General features: G+C 45.3%; 2 protein-coding genes across 4 annotated transcripts in view; both read left to right on the top strand.

The window, feature by feature from the left end:
- The first annotated feature begins 214 nt into the window (after positions 1-214).
- Positions 215-13,661, top strand: LOC105684507. 2 transcript variants are annotated; one of them, XM_012397904.3, is made up of 5 exons: positions 215-505; positions 4,612-4,691; positions 8,470-8,809; positions 8,893-9,049; positions 9,123-13,661. In XM_012397904.3, exons 2-5 carry the CDS (start codon positions 4,668-4,670, stop codon positions 11,479-11,481), a joined length of 2,880 nt encoding a protein of 959 aa, XP_012253327.2. In that variant the 5' UTR covers positions 215-505; positions 4,612-4,667; the 3' UTR covers positions 11,482-13,661. The 2 variants fall into 2 exon arrangements, with proteins under 2 accessions (XP_012253327.2, XP_012253336.2); XM_012397913.3 differs by lacking the exon at positions 215-505 and adding an exon at positions 527-796.
- Positions 13,662-16,014: 2,353 nt separating this feature from the next.
- Positions 16,015-22,345, top strand: part of LOC105684971 (GTPase-activating Rap/Ran-GAP domain-like protein 3) — a 65,330-nt gene continuing 58,999 nt past the window's right edge. Inside the window, exon 1 of one of the 2 annotated variants that reach the window (XM_020851173.2) lies at positions 16,015-16,546. In XM_020851173.2, the coding sequence (XP_020706832.1) occupies positions 16,350-16,546 (197 nt within the window). In that variant the 5' untranslated portion in view covers positions 16,015-16,349. Of the gene's footprint in view, positions 16,547-18,614; positions 20,459-22,345 lie in introns of those variants that run through there. The other variant, XM_020851172.2, reaches the window with a different exon arrangement.

The following is a 22,345-nucleotide window of genomic DNA, read 5'->3' as shown; positions in this document are numbered from 1 at the left end:
GAGAAAAGAGAGCGCCGAGTTGATAGCTTGTACACTTGGAGAGAGTAGGTATATCGGAGAAATGAAGAAATCTCGCGGGAAAGTGAAAGAAAATTATTTATCGGGTTACCGGATAAGCCAGTCAACGTTACAGGTATATACACGCGTGCCGTAGACGTAGAATTGAATATTCGTCTAAGAAAATGGGATTATATTGTTTAGTTTTGAAAGAGGAGGGAGAGAAGAGAGTCGTTTGTAAGAGAAGAGCGGATGCAGAAGAGTGGGAAATAAAGAGATAGAGAGGAAGGAACTCTCGACGGTGTAAAGGACGGAGAGACACTTGGCCATTCCAGAAGAAGGTGGGGAGTCGACCACGACGGCGAGGGAAACGCGGGGAAGTTTGGATCGGCAGGCTGCAGTTGCCGTCAGCCTCGCCTCCCAGTGAGCCAAGCTAGTAGCGAGGCCCCCTTGCCGATTTGATTTTTTTTTTTTTTTCATTCCCCATCCGACAAACGAAACAACAACGGTGCGTGTTTATATATTCACCTAATTTTCAACCTCGTGTTTCCGACCAAACGATCGAACCGCCAAATCTTAGCGATATATTTAACCACGAAGATCTTTCCCGCCGTTGTCCGAACCGCTTGTGCGTTTTCTCGTTACCTTCGAATCTACAAAGTTGGAATTCTACGCTTTTACAAAGGAAGAGAAGCTGCGGCTGTACCGCTGCCGCTACCGCGGGCCTGGTAATTGTGTGATCTGTGTGTGCGCGCTAGTGTCCGTGTCACGGGGCCCTCGAGGAGATCCAAACGCTTGGGTAAGACTAATTCTCTGGATGCTGCAGCGAGCGTTGCGTATTTCGCGTCAACGAGATGGCCGTTGCCGCGAATATGCATACGTCCAAGTCTCCTCCGATCGCGGTAACAAGGTTTGCCAGACGTACGTCATACCTAAGAATACCCGACGTCAACGGAATGAGAGCGATAGAAATATTTTATTCCCAAAAATTAAAATGGCGAATCGGTCGCAGGTATACGTGAATCGAAAAATAAGGAAGAAGTTCGCAAATGTTATTCGCTACGCTGGCGGAATTTGAAAATCGCCTCGCCTCGCCTCGCCTCGCCTCGCCGATCGCAATTGTTTCAAGTGAAGGTGTTATTGTTTTTCTTATCTCTCGCTACTGTGCAGTGCCACGATAAAATTCAACGATGCTATTCGCGCTCACGATGTTATCGTATGTTTACGACAGAAAAAAAATTGCACGTGTATACCGATGACAGTCGACGCATCCGTGTACGATCTTACGACTTCGTCCGCCATGACACGTTTCGACCGATGAGCGGAATTTACCTGGAAAGGTGATTTTTTCTCACATTCAAAAAAGATCACGGTCGATCCGAGGCAAGGCCTGCGAAATCGCGGTGTAAAGGCCACCGCGAGCAGATCGGGCGCAAGTGAAACTCGGGACAGTCGACTGCGTTAGAAAGTTGTTGCGATATAATTACGGCGGAAACTTCGAAGTGACGGATGATACCTCGTTCACTTCGCGTTCGTCCGAGTCTCGAAAAGAGGAAAAACATCAAATTTCGCCGCCTCGGACAAAAGCCCGTCAAGATTCCTCTCGAAGCGACGCGACCGCCATATTGGTTCTCTTACAAAATGACGTCATTGGTACAGCCGCTCTGTGGCCTGGTCCTCGTCCGTTCGCCACATGCTGAACCGAACGCGTCCTACACGGGACCACTCCGTTACACAGAGAGATATACGCGCGCGTATCGTCGACTTTGCCCGACGATACGCGTATTTTACATACACGCCCATATATATACCTATACCTATATTCATACGCGGTATATTTTCATATGTACGCATCGTGTACTATAGGTTGGCCACGCGTAAACGCCTCGTTCACTTATACATTTTCACGCACGGTTATGTATGTATGAGTACATACGATATACGTTGACTATAATAAATACATATGTGCGTTTATAACGTCGGCACAACGCAACACATAACGCAGCATGGGGTATATACGTACGGAGCAGTGAAAGTTAGCCTTTGCGCAACGATATCGACTCGACTCGCTCGTGGTTATATACCTACGGGTATTCCTACGGATACACGTAGCTGGAACACGGTACGAAATGAAAAATTTCAGAAGTGTGTGCATATTTATGCATATCCATACCCATGTATTTACCTGCATATCGCATGTGGCGTGTACGCGATACGTGGATCGTACGAACGGTAGCTGGTGCGCGGCGAAAAATAACAGTGTTCACGCTTCGACTGTGTATTTTACACCCGGGGACCGTTCTCGAAGTACCAAGATTTCGAATCGAGTCTGCGGTACTTCGGAGGTCACTCGACAGACCAGTAATTACACAGAGCGAAGCTTCGAATCACCGAGCACTGAAAATACCAACAGGGGAAGGCGGGGCAAAACGGGGTACTCGAGGAAAGCCCGAGCTTTGTCAGACTTGAATACGACGAGTCATCTTTGATTTCTTTTGGATGTAGATGAAAAAGATTTTCAGTTATATTAACATTTCAAGTAATTACCATCAATATTTTCTCGAAATAAGTTATGGAAAAAAAAATTCAACTCCAGAATGATGAAAATTTTACACAATTTTCGGGGAACCCCATTTCACCCTGCTATCCCCCTTTGCCCCGCCTTCCTCTGTTTATCGAATCGCTACGGCGGATCAAACGATCGTAAATGACGTCAGATTTATTGCCAAAGCGACGCAGCTATGAGTCGAACGCCGATTGAGATTCAGCGGATCGTTTTCTCGATTGACTTCTCAGAAGTGTGGAGAAAAAAAATCCAAATCGAATTTAAAAGAAAAACATCTTCGATTATCCGAAGAACAGATGAAACGTTGTTGTGTCAGAAAACAGAAGGACGAACAATGGAGGAGCAGAATAATTTCATTTCGTCCTATAACAGATGATCGATTCTCCGGAAAGCTCCAGTTTCTCGATTCCCCACAAGGAGCAGAGATTAATAAAAAGTCAGGGAGAATCTTCGGAAAACGAATGATATCCATGGCGCGGTTGTACGATTTCTTCTTATACCGTGGTGTTTCCCGTTGTAAAGTTTCGACCCCGTCCCTACCCCACGTAAAGACCCCCGGTGCACGGAGTACTCTGCGCCTCTTTCTCCGGGACGACCCAACGGTACCCGACGCCCCAGCTCTCGCGCCAAGTTACACTCGAGTGCGGAGGAACAAGCGAGTAAACCAAGCGGAGCTAGGCCGCCACCGTAATCAGGAAACTGAGGAAATAGAATTAGAAATTCCCCGTTTCACGGACCAAGTAAAAACGGAGCATACGGACGGCGGGAACCACCTGCAGCTAACCGAGTGAATTTGGAAGGAAAATCACATCGGAATGTGGCGACCGTACGATCAGATCGTGGGTGGGGTGCCGAGGACACTTGTCGCAACGTTGACTCACCGCGAGGTGCGGCTCGCTGCAATTATTCGGAAGTCGCCGACTTTTCATTCTTTCGAACCGATCGAACAACCGCGAATCATCGGAGGGGAAAGGGAAGCCGACGATGAGGCCGGTGTTTTCGCTCGAGCATACCGACGAGCGAGTGCGAAGCGCGATGCGAACTACTAAAACGGCGGTCACGTCTCACTCATAAAATTACTCGACTCGGAATATCCATTACTCTTGTGTAAACAAGGTCTTTGAACGAGTACGGTGAATGTCAATGGGAAATTAGAGGAGACGGAAAAAACTGTGGAAACAACATCTTCAACGGACTTCTCGAGAAAGCGGAGATCCGAAAGTACGATTCCTCGTCGGGGTGAGGAAATTGGAAAAACAAACGAAAGGAAGAGGAAAAAAAAACAGAAAAAAAACAAAAAACAAAGAACAAAACGCTTCGTTTTAACGAGTGTCAGGAATGAAATATGATATTGCCCCGTCGTAATAAACGTACGTACATTCGAGACAGGGCAGAAAGAAGAAGATGGTCAACGGTAATTCTCGTTGATTGCTGTTGAAAATTCATAACCAGGTTTAGTTCTTCTTCGTTGATACTAAAACTGCTCGACGCAAGAACCGTCGTACCTGTACACGTAACGTAAGTACGTACGTACACATTATACGTGTTGCGTGCTGAATGTTTTTCGAACCGGAAATGTCGAAGGCCGTCTGTTACTGGACGCTGGATTGTCTAGGCTAGTTTAACTTTTAAAGAGAGACCTAAACTTCTATTTATCAGGCGTTCATACCGTCGTTCTAGTCGCTGTCCGTAACCAGTCGGTGGTTTACGTAACACTTGAAAACTAGCCGCGCTGCGGACGAATGTGCTTCGCGAGAGAACGCTCTCTGTTTACTCGGAAGCCTGAGTGCACTCAAAAGGCGACAGATTTTATAGTATTTCCAAGTTTGTAACGCCGATATATTTTCAACCTTGGTCACGATGGTTTCTTCGCGGAATCGAAATATGCACACGCGCGGTGTTGGCGTTCGGACAACAGAAAGGGAATAACTCAATTCATAAATAACCAGCGGTACACGCGTGTACGAAACGTATCCGCATGACCGCACTAAGAATTTGAAAATCTCAAAATACATGTGATGAATATTTTTTATCAATTTTTTTCGCAGAACGCCGAGCGATGCGACGACCATGAGGATCGAGAACTAGTTATACCTGGAACAAGATGCCTCATCGTTACGCGACAAAGGTGATGCCGATGGAATAACACGTTTGTCATTATAGAATACTCGTCCGATGTCCAGGAAACAGTCCGAATGCAAATTAATGGCAAATACATTTTATTACACTCGATATATCGTATTCCCATCCAATACCACAAAGGCTGGTACGGTAACGGTGTCTGGTGCACCGAACCATGTTACACCGTGGACCACAAAGACCGGGAAAAACATTCGAATACCCCACTTTGCGAAGACGGACGAATCATCGTCCGTTCGTTTCATCGTGAGCTTTCGTCGATCTTTAGGATTTCAAAACTTCTGCAACTACGAATTGTCCACCGGCTTGAATTTCTTTTCGTTTCGTGTCTCTTCGCGGCGACTCGGTCTCAGAGTCCTCTGTGCACACACCGTCTTCTGTACGCTCTACGCGATCTCTTTGACGGATCGCATAACGACTGTCGAAACAAGTGTACCGAAATCGCTGGTGATGCAGCGGCGGAAAATCTCGAGATAAAACAGAGACCGTCGTTGCATTGTTTCCAAGTTGGCAGTCAGACTTGAAAGTAGTTGTCGCGAGGCGGGCCTGTTTCTTACACAACGTAACAGCCTTGCTCCAGATACTCGGACTGACTTTACTGGAATTAAGTTGACTCGAATCGATTCGACCGGACTCGACTTCGCTTTTTCGTCTTTAATACGCGTCAACGAATCGCGCAGGAATCTATAAGCTCCGTACACATCCGTTGGAGCCATTCGATATCGAATCACGTACCAATATCTGCTACACATGTACCTACATACGTAATCGTCTCTACAAATTTTCGATGTCGCTGACACGACTCAACAATTGCCCACCACCGCTGAAACGAGCCCCGCTTCAAAAGTCGCTATTCAATCTATCGATAATCAAACTATACCGTTACACATCTCGCGCTTACGCTCATATTATACGTTCGGTCGAGATTGTATTATACTTTCGCGAAAAAAATACCAATCCATCGAGTCTTCTTCGATTGTTATATCCGAATAATTGATGGTACGCTCTCGAAGGCGCCGCGAAGGTCCAAGTTTTTAATCGACGTCTGCCTACTTCTTTTTTTTTTTTTTTTTCTTTACTTTTTTTTTTACACCAAATTCTGACATCATCGCCATGGGACCGTCCGTCTCGAGCACGCACACTCGGATCTTTACGCTTCGACTCGTACAAGCACACATGCTCACATTCACGGAACGGTGAGAGGCTGCGATCTTATCCAGGTACCGCGAATATGTAATTTAGAATCCGAATCCCGTTACTTGTGAAAAAAAAAAATTATATTTATATTCATTCTCGTTTTTATAAATACATAATTACACAGAGTTCGAAGCGCGAACAGCGATTCTGCCAAAGATCGAGTACGAAGAAACAAATGTGCGGTGCGAATTACGTTGAATTTCGTCGGAATTATTGAAAAATTTGTGTAAAAAAATTAACCGCCGATACACGGAGGAAATAAAAATTCGAGTCGTCGTACGAACGGTGCAGGAATATCGGAGATATTTACGGGGAGTTATGTTTCTGCAAGCGTAAGCCTTCCATGATGCGAAAGGAATCAAAAATCCGTCTGGAATTCCATTAGTTTTCTACCGCTAGACCAGTCTCGGGCAAAAAGACCCCGCGAACTCTCACGATCAGCTCGTATTCTCGCGCTATTCTATAACCGGAATGTTCAAGGTCGCGGGCATTTCGTAGAAAAACACCCTACGATTTTCAGGACGAGTTGCTCGGGTCAAGGTGAGTCGGCGTAACTCTCCTCTGGGCATCGCGTTGATCGCCGCGGTGATCTTCCCCTAACAACGTTGGCCGGGTTTCGTTCGTTCATTCTTATACATCTTTCACCGAAACGCGATAAACACTCTCGCCTGTTATTTCTACCCTACCGCTAATGGCCGAGCTAAGTGAACAAAAAGATCGACTAATTCGTATGAAATGGCCATCGCGCGCTACGTACCCGCAAGAAAAATTCCCCTGTCGCGAGACGAATCCCGGACTTTTTATCGTTCGCTGAGCTATCCCGCCACGGGGAATCCAGGGATAGAATAAGGACAATGAGAAGGCAAAGAGCGACGAATGATACGCAAGAAGGACACTTTTCCTACCCTGAAAGATCGCCGGGGTGAAAGTGGGTGCGATTTTAGCTTAGTACAGGTATAGATGCGAGGGAGACAGGGAGGGAGTGGACAAAAGAAAACTGGGTGGGATTCCCAAGAGTAGAATTTCATGAATCTCCTTGGAAGAAGGACTTCGTGACAACGTCGAGTCATGAAAATGTACCTTGGGATTTCGATCGGCCAGATAATCGACAATCTTTTAATTTATTCCATCTTTTTTTTTTTCATTTCCTTTTTCTACCCTGCCTTTTTCGAAACGGGACATTCAAACGAATCGTCGGATCGACCAAGATTTGAATAAATTTCACGTCCGTAAATGTGCAGCGTATCGTACTCTCTTCGTACCAGCTTCGCTCACCGGAGAATAAGTCTGACCATTTTATCGAGAATATATTTATTTATCGTGCGAAATCTGAAGTCGTTATTTTCTATCCAATTTCACGTAGGATTTTACGACGTGCGGTTAGATAAGGAAGCGACAACGAGTGGGAGAATTCAACTTGTCACTGAATTTCGCGTGCGGAACGTTACGCGCGTACGATGCAATTTTCACCGCTGCATGCAGTTCTCACGTATTCAGGAAATACAATATTCTCGACACAATAGTTAGGAGATGGGAGGCTGAACGACCGCGACATGTGGGTTGTTCGAAGCGAGTCACCCACGACGGACCTTGAAAACAAGGACGTTGAAATTTAGTCGCGCTAATTATTTGCCGGAGCATCGCTGCACTTGGTATCGATAAAGTTACGCCGCCTGGATGGAAAAATTGCGATTGTATCAAAGTTGGCTGGTACCAGTCTATAGAGTTGATGAGTTTCACGAAGGCGCCACGCCGTTGGAGTAAATAGTAAAAACGAGAAACGGAAAAACTCAGCGTCTTCTCCATTAACAAGCTTTGCCGGGAGCCCGTTAGATCACTGCTACACCCGACCTCGATTAAAGTTTTTGCAGATAAACTCAGCGTCAATAGATCCGCTCGGTTTCACGCTAAAGTTTTACCCTCCCTGGCTCGCATGCCGGGGAGTTTGTCTCTCATTTGTTGTTTTTTTTCTTTAATTCGCGATCGAGTTTAACCAGCACCGCGTGACACAGACTCCTTACACGCCGTGAAACGCCGCGTCCTTGAGCCGATTATAGATACGTGAAGTGATTGGGCATTCTTAAATGCTGCAAGTGAAAGTCATTCCCGAGTCCTGTACGCAGAGCCTAAAGCTACTGGTCCATATTTGGGCCTTGTCTCAACAGATTTAATTTCATCCGTCGATCGGGGATTCTTGTCTAGCGGCACGTCCGAGCTCCCGCGAATTATGTAAAGCCTGCAGTCTTTACCAAGAACGACTTTCTCTACACCCTTGACTAGAAAAATCTTATTCATGTCGCCTGACACGCGTAACTCGGTAATTGTCGCGCGTATGCGACTATTTGTAGCCGGTTGTTAAACGTGCCTGGCACAACTCGATTCGTTCAGCTGACTGGTTTCGATCTCGTAGCGCGATGCCTGGTAACCCGATAATCAGAAATCAACGAAGGGTCAAATTCCAGATTCGGATTGTTTCGAGTCGGAATTAACGGACACCGAATATTCGAAGAGCTAATAAGACCGGCGTGAATCATCGGTCTGTACTCATTGTTGTTATTGATTATTCACAGATGACGCGTCTCCTGTTGATCCCCGTAATCGGGGCGTTATTCACGCAGGTATTCGCTCAGAGCAATTACGCTTCCCAGGGAAACAGTATCGAGTATCAGCCGGGACTTCCACCGAGCACGGTTCTCGATGGCAAAGTCACAAAGCTGGACGATATATCCCCGGTAATTTTCCTCAATCGCACCAAAGCTTACTTAAACTGTGGCCAGGGTAGCATGCAGGTCGAATTGAAATTTGAAGAACCCTTTTACGGCGTTGCCTATGCCGATTTTGATCGCAACAGCGCTTGCATGGTCAGAGGGAATGGCGCTAATTCCAGCCAACTGGAATTACCGCTCAAAGGTACGCCTAGACATACGATTCCGGTAAATTAGCTAGGTGCTACTACAAGTAGCAAAACTAATTCTCTGATTTGTCGATCGTAGGCTGCGGCACGAAACAAGACCCCCAACGCGTTTTCACGAATAACATCGTGGTGCGGTTCCATCCTGGACTCGAAATGGAAGGTGACGAAGTAATTACAATAGTTTGCAGATATCCTCCTCCAATCGTAGCGGCGCCACCGGCAAACCTACCTCGGATGTGAGTTCATTTTTAAGGAGCTACCGTCGCGTTACGTCGGAATTCTTATTGACCATTGTTATCGTGATTGCAGACTGCCGGACACCGTTGCACCCGCAATATTGGAGGCTCCATTGAAGGGATTTCAAATCCTCTTGATAATTTGCGCGATTCTATTTCTCTCCCTTTTACTACTGGGCTTAGGGTGCTCTTACATGTGCTTGAAGCGAAGAAACGTCCGGGTAATTCATCGTCATCCGTTCAGCACCGGATCCGGATCTGAGATAACCAAAATGTCGGGATCTTCTTTGAGCAATCTATCCATGATCGAGGGACTCAAGATTCCCAGAGCGCACGCGCTCCTCCACGCTGCCGCTTCATCCTCCGGAAGTGAGGCTAACCTCGTCATGGATCACTCGGACACTCTCCCGAGTGATTATCCGAGCGAAAGTCATTCGGAAGTTGACGAGGAACGTTCACTGCCGGTATCGTCTGCCGGATCGTACGACAACAAAGCGTTCATTCTCCAACAACAGGCCGAATTGCGAGTGCCGAGTTCGCTCTACTCAGAATCGGTGGCTGACGTGGAGTCGTCGGCAATGACCGCGGCAAATGCATCGAGAATCGCCATTCCTCGACACCCCGTCGCCCTGCCGATCGAACCGAAATTCGACGTCCAAATGAGAGTGAAGAGAGCGCCACCACCTCCACCGAGTCCCCTACCCTCCGAATCCGACGCGAGTGTAATTCTTGAGAGGAACTTGACCACGATTCTCGAAAGAGAAGAGACGGCGAGGTCGATGGAGAGTCCTGTTCCACCCGCACCGCAAATGACTTCGTTCTCATACGTTCCGGAACTGCACTATCCTCCTAACGCCACTGTGTCCAGACAACAAACGCCGCCGGTTTATTCGAGAATTTTGAGAAAACAGGCGGAAAGGGAAGCAATGGAACCACCCATGGCTATTCATCGTCCAAGATCGCTGACCTCCTTGAACACAGAGTTGACCGATACCCACTCCTTTACAGAGGTTACCGATAATACCCACGCGAGATACAAAGTCGCGAGTATATTGGCGCCGACACCTCCGCCACCACCTTCCATCGGGCCGACTACTCACACTACGGTACTTCACCAAGAATTGACCGGCGAACGAGTCGAACCCCTCGTCGAACCCGTGGTTGCCTCTAGACGACCGGAAATCACTACGCACGAAGTTGACGACGTCTTCCTGAGGACTGTCACGGAGAAGAGGACCATCGAGGATATCGAACGACACAGACGTCAAGTGACCGAGTACCACGCCAGACCACAAGTACTACCGGATCCCAAGTGGGATGTAACCATCAGAAATTACCCAACGGAAGAACTTCCACCTCCACCTCCGGAGTGGGAGAATTTTTCGGACATCAGTTCTGCCTCTAATCTGACAATTACAAACGAGCCAACTACTCACGAACCGGAAACCGAACTCCTTGACATGGTGGACACGAACATCGAACCGACGTACACACCCAGAGCTGAGATACCATCGAGAATGATGGACGAAGATCCTGTTCCTAATTGGACGGTCTTGATACGCGTACTCGAACCGCAACACGCTACTGAACTTACGGAAGAGGAACGCGTCAAGTGGCGAGAAATAATCACCAGCGAGAGCACCTTACGCACTCTCCTCACCGAGGCGGTGGTGAAAGAGGACTACGAACTCATTCGCAAGGACGCACGATACACGAATCTATTTTCATCGGAAAAATGGGATGTGATAATCAGAATCCTAAGTCCCCCGTCCGCTGCATCGCATGGCAAAAGTGGGCAGCGTTATAAACGCGGAAAGGGTTCGGAGTGGGACACTAGATCGCGAAGATCGTCTCTTCCGACTCTCTACGAATACGAGAGCGACGGAGGAAGTTCCGTAAGAACTCTAACTCACGATCAACGTCACGGAGGAGGCGCTCCTCTGCCTCCCGGTCGCTACAGAAGATTGAGTTCAACGACCAGAGGAGGTAGCGAAGCGGACCTCAGATCAATGTCGGAAATGACCGTGAGAGACTTTGCAAGAGCAGACCGCGATGACCTGACCAGTCTCAGTTCTTACGAGGGTGAATCTCTGGTGAGATCTCTGAGTCAGCCGAGTCTGGCGAGGTCTGGTTCCGAGTTCACGGAGCACTGGGGAGTCCCCAGAGGAACTTGGGGAGTTGAGGACGGTCCAAGTTCAGCGGAAACGACGCCGAGACCTGTGAGGAGGATTCCGTACCAACAGCATCATCAGGAAGTAACATCTTCCATGTTCAGTAGCGCTCAACAGGGAGTTGTTGCAGGTGCGGGAACACCTGCATCCCAAGGTATGGTGTTCAGGGAAACGAGGTACTCGGAAACCGTTCGAGAAAGTCAGCAACAAGGTGGTTCCGGTTGGTTCCACGATGATTCCGAGCCCGAAATGCAGATCTGAACAACTCGCCGGTCCGAAAATAGCGGAGTAAAACAAAAGGGATCCGTCTCGAGGACTCGCGATAAAACGTTCCGTTTCACGTGCCCTCAAAGTCCAAAATCAAACTAGATAATTTGTAAGAATTGTTCGAAAATTCACCGAGGATCAGGACCCTTACTTTGCCTTCGAAGCGACGAGATCCTCGTGTAAAACCGATGAAAACGAAACTCCCGAATTCCGTCCTCCGATACCGTCGATAGGACGCAAATCCCGGAAGTCTTGTACGACTTTGAAATTCGTCAAAAATATAATACCGATACGAAACGTCAGCTATTAGTACCCGAGATGTTAAAATTCACCCTTACTCGGTTACTAATGGCGTAAAAATTAGTCGAAAAACCAGCGAGTCAAAGCAGTAGGTATCTGTGTCACTTGGGTTCGTGCGAAGCTTCGGAGTCGTAGTTTTGCAAACCTTGGACGAAGATTCAATCCTACCTACACCGTAAGCTTTTCCTTCCCAAAGTTTCACCGCTCGTTTCCAGGCCGTTGGCCCTTTCCGTTTGTACTTCCGCTTTTATCCCCTAGAATATTGGATCACAGTGGAACGCACCCTACGTATATTCTCGTTTAACCTCACCGATCACTTCGATGCGAACGTACTGCCCCTTGTGTGGGACCTGTCGTCGCTGTCGCAATAACAGGTCTCTGTTAAAGCTACACTGCTAGACCGACGCGTTCGGGGATCCCCACGCGTAGCTTAATCCTTGCTCCGCCAATAACATAATACGTGGGCGTTGTCATGCTAATTATTCGACAAATCAGCTTGAACGAATTTAAATTTGAATATACGAATTGGAGCTTGAATATAAATTCACCGGAACCGTGAAGTCAAGTTTGCCGGTCTATTGGCTTACGACCATAACTGAATAATCGGCATATTTATACATATTTTCGTACGTTTCTATAGACGAGTGGAAATTACGGGGATGAAATTCGTGTGACGTTTAGCTGCCCTGATTCAAAGGGGAATTAATTTGTGTCGGTCCACCGGAGTCTTGCCGAGTAAGTCATTGATTTGACACGCTAATAAATTTCATAGAATTAGAGAAAATTCAATGACAATAACGAGCAGCGTGACTGCTGCTCCGGGTGGGCAACTTCAGTTCCTGCCTTCGATTAAGGGATTTTCGTAGCAATCGTCAAAAATCAAAGACCAGGCTTTACACTAGCTACTCGCAGTTACGTTCTTCAAACCCTCTCCCCCTCGATCTTTCGCCATTTTGGTATTATTCAATGTCCATTTTTATACAATTTTCATTAGCGCGAGTGGGACTGTAGAGTTTGGCTTTGATTGATTAGGTTAATAGTATTAACAAAGGAGTAATTAGTTATGTAACACAGAGTTGGCTTCCTAACTGGAGAGTCAGGCGGATTTTGAAAGTCGCAACCACGGCAACACAAGAGCAAGAATAACGAAAAAAACAAATTCGATCCGCTAAACTTTGGCCACTTTCGAAACTCGGCTGACCATATTTCCTTGCGATCGCTAGTGATAATAGGATTAGGTAAAATGTGGTGCTGGGTCTACGCTTAACGATTAGTTAAACTATGATAAAATCCGAACGGTTCATATGAATATATGCCTACCCTACTCAACCCTTACCTATGTATTAAATAAATATATATATATATATATACATAAAGCATACCCATGTAAGTACCATACTCGAATGCACCTCGACATGTATGATTTATATTACCGATGTGCATTCGAAATCGATAAGAAAACTGAGAAAAACGGAAAATTGATTGAAAAAAAAACTTATTAACATACCTTGTACGAACCTAACGAGAATCAAAAGTTATTTTGTTGTTGGGGTTAGAAAATGTTCCGAATATCTTTGTAAAAAGGTCGTCATAATGCTGCACATCCCGCATTTATCGCCAGTTATTGCATTTCAATAATAAATTGTTATTATCAACGAACAATGATGCTCAATGTGTATAGTAGGTTTTACGCCCAACCGCTTCCAAATTACGATACCGTAGCAGTGAAAAAAAAATATACGTACATACATACCTATATGTGTATGAATATCGCCCTTTTTACAGAGAGTCGTTCCATTGTCCAATTACTTGTTAGCCATGTAATTTAATTACTTTAGTAGGGTGCTACTCTGTATATATACTGATAACAAATGTAAAAAAAAAAAAAGAAAAGAGAAAAGAAGAAAGAAAAATTCGTGACACATTTCGGAACAATTTTAAGACGACACGAATTTAATCGTCTACTGCTGATCATGTGATTTGACAACGTGAGGACAAGATGAAAATAATGAGAAAAAAGCAAAAAAAAAAAAAAAAAAAAAAAAAACATTGTAAAACTGTATCGTTGTAAATTTTTACTAATTCTTTGAAATAAAAGTAATTATGCTTCTACTATATTTGCACAAGTTGATGATGAAGGGAAACCAAGAGGTTGCTCGAATCTTGTCATGGATCGCGCATCTTCGACTACACTGGTCACGATCAGTGCACCTTTGGTCGCGAAACCAAAGATAATAAAGTTTGTTCCGTGAAATACAATATACTTATATAAACGAAAGAAAGGAAAACGCAGAGGTGACACCAGAGAAAATACGAGAAGGGTTTGTCGAGGTGATAAAACGAGATTCGGACACGTGAAGGAATGGATTTATTATCGCAGCATGGGATAAGTTATTCCCCTGAGAATAGCGGTTACGAAATACTGAAAAAAGTAAGTTTTGTCCGCTCGATGAATACAACATTTGCGGAGAGAAAAACTTGAATTTATTTATCATCTTTCGCTTTTACATTTTATCGAAAATTGAAATTCACTGAAAACGGACGCCGCCAATTAACTCGGTGTACAAGTTTCCAATTAAAAAGTGTAAAAAAAAGCAACCACATTCGGTGAACGGAAGCGAGCGTGTGACCCTGTGCTCGATAACATCAATTGAAATTGAATAGAATATGTGTAAGTACGCGTAGCTACGGTTAATACAGATAAAAATAATAATTGATTCGAGTGAACTTCCGGAAACAAAAAGGGTATAAGAATCTACGGGACCGTAATGAATCAACTGCTTTAATACACCGGGATCACTAAATCGTAGATTTGTAGATACGGTCTCTTCCAATTATCCTTCAGCTGTTTTCATCGTTCCTTCACAACCTGAACATCGATTTTCCTCGCTGAAATGGCCATCGTTTAACGCCCGCAGTGTACGGCAAACCGACGCGATGCTGTTATGTGTATTATTGTCACGTGAGCCATTGTGTTTTATTACAAATGATTTTCATTTCATTTTTTTTATATCCACTGATTATTTTTTGCTTATTCATTCGTCCATTTCTCTTCCTTCCCTCGGTAAGGAGGACCGAAGACGTGGAATGTTTCCGTGCGGGAAAAGAATATCGGATCTTTTATATTAAAGGTGAAGGATTGACGCTCCTCAACGGCATCAAGTGATCGATCAACGTCGCTAGCGGAGACTCTCGCATCTTCTTTTCACCACTTACGACCCCTCCGGCCGCTAAAAAGTGGTGAAATCCAAATACAATGAACGCCCTACGATGTTCCTTGTCACGTATAATTTTTCAGTGTGGGAATGATTACGGGTTTCGCTGGAAATGTGAAGTCCGATCAAACGCGAAAATAATTCGAAGCGGAGACGAAAATTCCAGGGCGATACTTTTTCACACGTGATCAGAAACGTGTGCGTAACGTGAATGAATATTATTCGTGCGAGAGATAAGCTCTACGGTGTTAATGTCAGGTCCCGTCTATCGTTCGAATCCTACGGATATACGCGTGGAATTGAGCCGATCTTGATTAAAAAAACTGCAGTTATGGGCAGCTGATAGCGTCTAGACGGTGGATTATTCAGATCCGTACGTCTCGTGCGAGGACGGACCGCGGGATGCCAAATTTTCGAAATTAACTGCTCGCTCCCCCATCCAGACGGGGACGTGCGTCGCCTTCCGAGGACTATGTTTGATAGTTGTAGAAGCGAGCGTCGTTAAAAGGATCAATTCCTCGCTTCGCTCGTCCAGCTGTACCACAAACTCGTCGAGCGCGAAATGCGGCGCTCGACGAGCTTTTCGGAGTCTGTTTTCTGCCCTGGAGTGTAACGATCGATATTTGTTCGGTGTTTTTCTCGGTGCGTATCTCGGTCGAAGCCCCTCGCGGCAGGATGTGCCCTACAGAAGAGTGCGTTCCATGATTCATTCGAAGAAATAAAGAAACGCTGCACGCGGCCCTTGAAAAAAGATGTCGCAAATGGCAGATTGAGTATTTCGGATGGCGTTCCGATCAGTCCCACGAGGACTACGTGGTTCCGATAAGTCGAAAGGGACAAAAGTTTAGCCGTCGAGGCTGCAGACGGGACCAAAGTTACAGTCAGACTGGCGCCGGCTCTACCAACACATCCGAACTACGCCCGCGTCGACGAGGAAGTGGAGAGCTTCGCGACGTCGAACACCGCCGGTATCTCGTCGCATTTCTCCGTCGAAGCTCCGCCACACAAGAGGCACTTGAGTAAAATTTTTCGCAAGTTGAAGAGGTGAAAGAATCGTGTCACCGTATCTATCTGTCTTAACGGATATCGGGAATCCGCGAAATATAATCCTACGAGATAGGTGACCAACCCGTAGTGCCGCCGATTCGTAAGTCTAAACGAGAACACATCGACCCTCAAAGTCTTGGAAATGGGAAACCACTCGCTCACCCACGTGCCGTCTGCACAGGCGACGATCCCTCGCGCTAACGAAAATTTGATAAATGGTGCATTTTTCGTACAATGAAAGTTTCGACATTCTTGTGAAAAACTGAAAGCATTTTTCCGACAACGAAAATTTCGAGAATCATGGACGGTGCTCGATTGCGAAGAAGACGTCTCCGGACGCAGCGTACTCTTGGCGACGAAGGTTCCACGGATATGCCATGTGCGAGGCTTTCGACGGCTTCGGTGAGGGAATCGAGTTCACCTCGACGGTCAGCCGGATGGGAAGAGCTTATCAGGATTAGCCTCAAGACATTCGTCGTCGATTTGGACTCTTGTGCGTAAGTGTTGTTCTCGATTTTACAAGGAATATATTCACCGCGAGTTTTCAAGGCCACCGATTCCCGCCAACGTTGTTGACGGGCCACCCTGGTCGTTGAAAAGTAAAAAAGAAACCCTCCCCCTTGGTCGGTAACCATCGAAATCCTTGATAACCAGTTTCAGAGTTCGGAGCTGATATTATGTCGAATTTCCTTTCGCTCCGTGCAATATTGCCGTACAAATAAGGAATCTCTAGTGTCCGTAAAGGGTCGTTAGTTGCAAGTTGTTATGCAAGGTAGGGATGGATACTAAGCCTCGAGAAAAACGGCGAGGATCGCCCTAGCGTGAAGCATGCGAAGCTTAATATTCATCAAAATCGTAAACCACACCCTTAGCGGAACAAACAAAAGTTTCAAAATTGCACCACCTGGCAAATGATATCACCTTTTGTTGGCAGAGAAATTTTTTTGGCGCACAAAAAGCTTTCAGCCTGTACAAAGAACAGGACTTTAAGTACGGTAACGCACTCGAAGAGCTCCGACCGAGATTGTGTCGAAGAAAAAAAATAAATAATAACAATAAATCTATGGTAATTACTTATCGCAATTAGGTCTTACAAACGAATGAGAATATCTTTTGTAACGATTGCCCACGATGCGCAACCTTCGCTCCAATTTTCACGTTGGTTGCGGATGGAATTGCGTACCGATTATATACGCCGAGGATAATACCCTGTGAATATTATATACTTCAAGGCCGCACACATGTGGATTACCAGAATTGCTCGCTAGGTTCTCGGAGAATTCACTAATTATACATTTTCACTCCGGTAACAACAAACATTTACGATGAATTAAGCTGATGGATTATTTAAGAGGAATCCTGGCAATACAGGTATGCATGTGGCGTAACCTTCGGAAGCCATGTGGTTACGTGGGTCGGGTCAACATTAGCAATCCCTGCACCGGTGTATCAAACATTCTGACGATCGTTAAACTTCTATGAGCATGAATAAAAATCCGACACTAACGTAGATTGATCATACGGCGCAAAATCGTTGAATAACGGTAGAATAATTGAAGCCAAAAAAGAATTTTGATCAACACAGTGATACGTAACAAGCGCAAATTCACACACGTAATCTCCGTGAAATTTACAGTCGGGCATTCGTTTGAAAGAATGTTATTTCTCGCTCATGTTCTCTTTTCACCCCTTTTGTTTGAAAAATTGGAGTGACATTGAGAGCTTGAAAATTGTGCGTTAATGTGAAAAATGTATGAAAGCACGAGATCCTCGAGGAGGTAACGGTAGCACCAACATCACGAGGTGGAACAACTTGCTGAACTTTTCTACTGCAATGTCTAATTACACCCAACAGAACGGAACAAACGAATGAATGAATGGAAGAACGAACGAGAAGGCCAAAACTTTATTGCGCTACAGCGAGGATCTCGGCTTTATCATACGGCCACGAATTTAATCATCGGCATAGTTGAGAATGCTTAATTCCGAGAAAGTCTCTTGAGCCTATTTAAACACGTTTAATGTGAGAGCGGTGGATTTAATCTGAATTCTCGTAAAACAACATTGTTCAGATTGATAAAAATATTGTCCCAACGAGCGTAAAGGAGAGACACAAAAAATGAAAGCTTTGTCGAAAACTAAAAAAGCCTCGACAAATTTCAGCAGACTCGTACACGGTACGGTGTACACACACATACCTATAACGAGAGCAGTAATCCCGCGGGCTGCGAGCGTCCCTGGTTTGTTTGCGTTGGTCATATGTTATGACACCGCCGTACCTCGGCTCGAGTTTGAATTTTCAGTTGAAAAGTTTTCGCTTAATCCGGTAGAGAGTAATACTTCAGTCTTTGGTCAAAAAAGCTCACACTCGACGGGGCTGGGCTTTTTCTTTGGTGAAAAGCACTGCGGTTCGTAGGGGTTGGTTATACGACGCATGCGTAGGTTTACGGGGATGGGGAGGATCGGGAGGTTTGAATTTTCTACGTGCGGGTTGCTCGAGGTAAAGGGGGGTGTAGGGAATATCGGAGCTTCAGCTGAGGTTATAACCGTGTTGGTAGCCACGCTCAGTCGTGGCGTGATACTAGCTACCCTCAACAAGTGTTCTAGCATTTTCAACCCGCACCACTACCTAATCCCAACACACCGTCTCGCGATGCATCCGTTGGTCGGGATCCAAGGAACCTTGAAATTTTAACGGAACACGAGAAAAGAAAGTACATCTGCTTGAATCCTCCCCGTCGTCGTGCTAACGACGCCTACGGTTACCGCGGAACAACCGTGGGATGGAATTCGTGAGAAAAGCAAAGTGACCAATTATGTAATCCGAGTAATTGACATCAAACGCAAGGAAACTCATTCTGCCCTGCAAAGATGTTACGATCGTCCGGATACCGTGTAGATCCAGCGGAAGTCTTGCAAGATTATGGGATGATTTTTGGACTGTGACAATTTCTTTCGGAAGTGGAGTGGAACAATGATACCGAAACAGTGAAGGGAGAGCGATAAGTAGTTGAAATACTCATGTGAAAAATTCAATTCGACATCAACAGGTTTCACCGCTTGTCGAGTCCATCTGTCCAGTCTCATGGTTTTTATGTCGTATTGTTCCAAATGCTGAGCAACCGGATTGACGTGATCTTGTGAAAGGTTTTTGTGTGGAAACCTTTTCACGGACAGGTCTAGGCTGATTTTTCAAGCTTACGAGCTGAGATGAATTTTGGACCAATCCCCTGATTCCATCGAACCAAGAATATAACTTTCCTCCAGGACCGCACGCAAGGGACCATAAACGCATTTTCCTTGGTAATTAGAATGTTGAGCTTCAGATTTCTCCAATTAGCAATTCCAGAAAAGTTAGACGAAATAAATCATCTCATCCGCGACTGTGGGACGGGTTCATCGTGAAATGACGCTAATTTATTCCGTCTAATATTCGATAAAAACGTAACCAAAACGGAAAGACAAAAGAAAAAGGACAAATTTCGTTCTAGTTAATCGCATCGTAAAATCGAAGAATAACTTGGACTCAATAATAACCAATCTTGAGCTACGAAACGACCGATATTAAAAGGACACCCCGTGTCCATCGATAGTGGAGATGAGAAGGTGTGTCCTCGGTTCTTGAATACTTGTTCGAAGGACGACCGAAATCCGAAATCTATAGTCTGAAAACTCCGGCTCTCAAGAATCGGAATGTGATTGGACGAGCAGATAAAAATTTACGATGTCAGTGCTGGCCAAGGCGATTCGGTTTGACTATAAAAAGTATCCGTTCGTCCCGAGGTTTGTCTTCGAACGTCTTCGAGTCCTGGCGTCTTGATTAGAAAAAACATTTCGACCGTTCGAAGTCCGTCGAACGTGTATACCGCAGCAGCGAGTGAAATTCGGATGAAAGATGAGAAGATTCGATGCCTTCCGAAGAATCTAGGATCGATTAGAAAGTTTTCAAAGTAATGGGCGTAACGGGTACACCCGATCTACTTGAGCCAAGTCCGTAATTTTGAAATACGAAACAAACTTTCCGTACACCTTTCCAACATCATACGAAAGACTAAAAGATCAAGTTTGCATTAATTACGAGCGCCTCAGAAAAAAAACGATCGTGATTAAAATATCATGAGAACGTACGTTCGAAGATAATTCCGAACACAGCTGAGAACGAGGAACGAAAAAAAAAAAAATAAAAAAATAAACATGAGTTCCGTCAGAAGATCGGCGACCGCGAAAAGTGGAACCGCTCGACGTATGGGACACGTGTTCGTCGGTTCTTCCCCAAGTGTTAAAAATTTATCCCCAGGAACTATCGGCCGGGGAAGCAGTAGCGGCTCTCCGCTTCACTGCAGATCGAAATATGAGTTAAGAAGCGTCAGCTTCGAAGGTTCCAGCAGGGTGCTACCTTGGACAACTCGGTAAGCTTTTAACGTGAATAAAACGATTCACAGAATCGGAAAAATTTTATACGCTCGGGCAACAAATAAACCGGGTAGAGAGTCACTCTTGCGAAAAAATATTTCCAAGGGAAATTCTCTCCTGCCGCAAGAAATACCGAGATCTTAAATCCCGCTTTAATCGGAGGCGGGTGGGTTCCCCTCGTCAGCCGGTGTCCATCGCATTTTATGGTTGTCTTTTTCGAACTTTCGGTTTAGCAACTTCAAACGGTGCCACCGTTCATCTACAGCCACACCTCCGAGTTTTTCTCATATCTTCTTTCTGGAAACTCTCGGAAATTTTTCATAGCTTAAAATATGAGCTGAGCTCGAGGTTTCGCAAGAAATCTTCTCCTTTGTCACTTCTTTGAGGTGATATACTTTTTTTGGTCTGAGATATTTTTCACGGGTAAGGTAATCTTTCCACGGTTATTGTGATGGTTTTTTTCTTCTCCACTTTTTGTCCGCTTTTACTTATTTATTTCATTATTTTTTAGATTCCAAAAATCAGTTCGCTCTCCCTACCGTCAGGACGAAAAAAGATCACGACTGAATCTGGAGCGGTAAACCAATCTACATATCCGCAACATTTTGCACCCCCTAGAGCTATCGTGGATAACCTCCTGTAACGGTAGCGAACCGTAAATCCGATGCGCTTGGTAAATCTCCCTGAATTCTATTTTCGTACGTAAGACGTTTTATTTCATTTTTATTTTCATTTTTCAACTAACGTCCCGCGAACGCGCCCTGCCCATGATGTCGAATTTTCATCAGCGATGCATTCAGTTGGTTCGAAACCAGTTTCTTTTCGTCGCGTTCGTCCGACTCGTACAGATCACGAATGTTGGAAATGTAAAAAATGTAAGATGCACAATTACGACGATTGTTCCGAGGATATTTTTCTCTCTTTTTCCCACTCCCTTGCCTGAGCTGTAAAGCTTTTACAATTATCATCACGTAGAGATCTTGCACCTAACTTCCTGCACAAGGTACCTACTTCGGAGGGTTGATCATTAGGTGGTAAGCATACGGCCAGTAATTTATGGAAAGAGTCTCATCAGTCCGTTCTCGTTCAAGTAAATCTACGCGGTATCTTCTCCGAGTTTCTTTGTACAGAAGGGCCTCGGAAATTCTCAAGAATATAAACAGCGAATAACCGAATAGACGTGAAATATTTTCGTGATATCGCATCGTTTCGTTTTGAGCCGATCAACGCTACCTACGTCCAAGTTAAATTAATGAAACTGAACCGATCTGTATCGAAGGAATGAAACTTGTATCGAAGTTTTCGATTGCCATTCAATTTCCGAAACACCCTCGGAGTTGGATAAATTGAGTGCTCTAGTACCCATCGGTCTGATTTGTAACGGAATGCAAGAGGGAGCACATTATTCAGGGTCGTTGAAACGGTTATGGTTCGAATAAATTTAGGGTAGAATTTCGATAAGAATAAAGGAAATTCGGCGATAAAAGCCTTAACGATGATTCCTGGTACTGACCAATCAGAAATGTTGAGCTTGTTCCGATCTTACTCCGACAAGCTCTTAGCACCCCTGATTGGACAGAGAACCGCGATCATCAATCAGCTCGTTTTACTTTAGGGCGTTAGAGAGCCAGAGGCGTATAACTATACTGTGCGCTATTGCGCTTTCCAGTTCTATAGGGGCGTCGCGGGCGACGGAGAGAGAGGGACGGGGAGGGAATGCCGGTTGAAGTTGCAGCTAGTAGAAATGGGCAGAGATTAGTCAGACCTGACGAGAACGGAGTGGCTGTAGCTGGCTGGGGATAAGTGCGAGGATTTCGAGCGAACCATCCGAGCGCCCTTTTGTCGCCCGTTAATATTTCGCTTCAACCATCCGGCGCGGATTT

This window comes from Athalia rosae, chromosome 2 (assembly GCF_917208135.1).
Source record: "Athalia rosae chromosome 2, iyAthRosa1.1, whole genome shotgun sequence".
In the NCBI taxonomy this organism is placed as follows: domain Eukaryota; kingdom Metazoa; phylum Arthropoda; class Insecta; order Hymenoptera; family Athaliidae; genus Athalia; species Athalia rosae.
The sequence above is the reverse complement of the archived record's forward strand: the minus strand, read 5'-3'. Positions and strand labels throughout refer to the sequence as shown.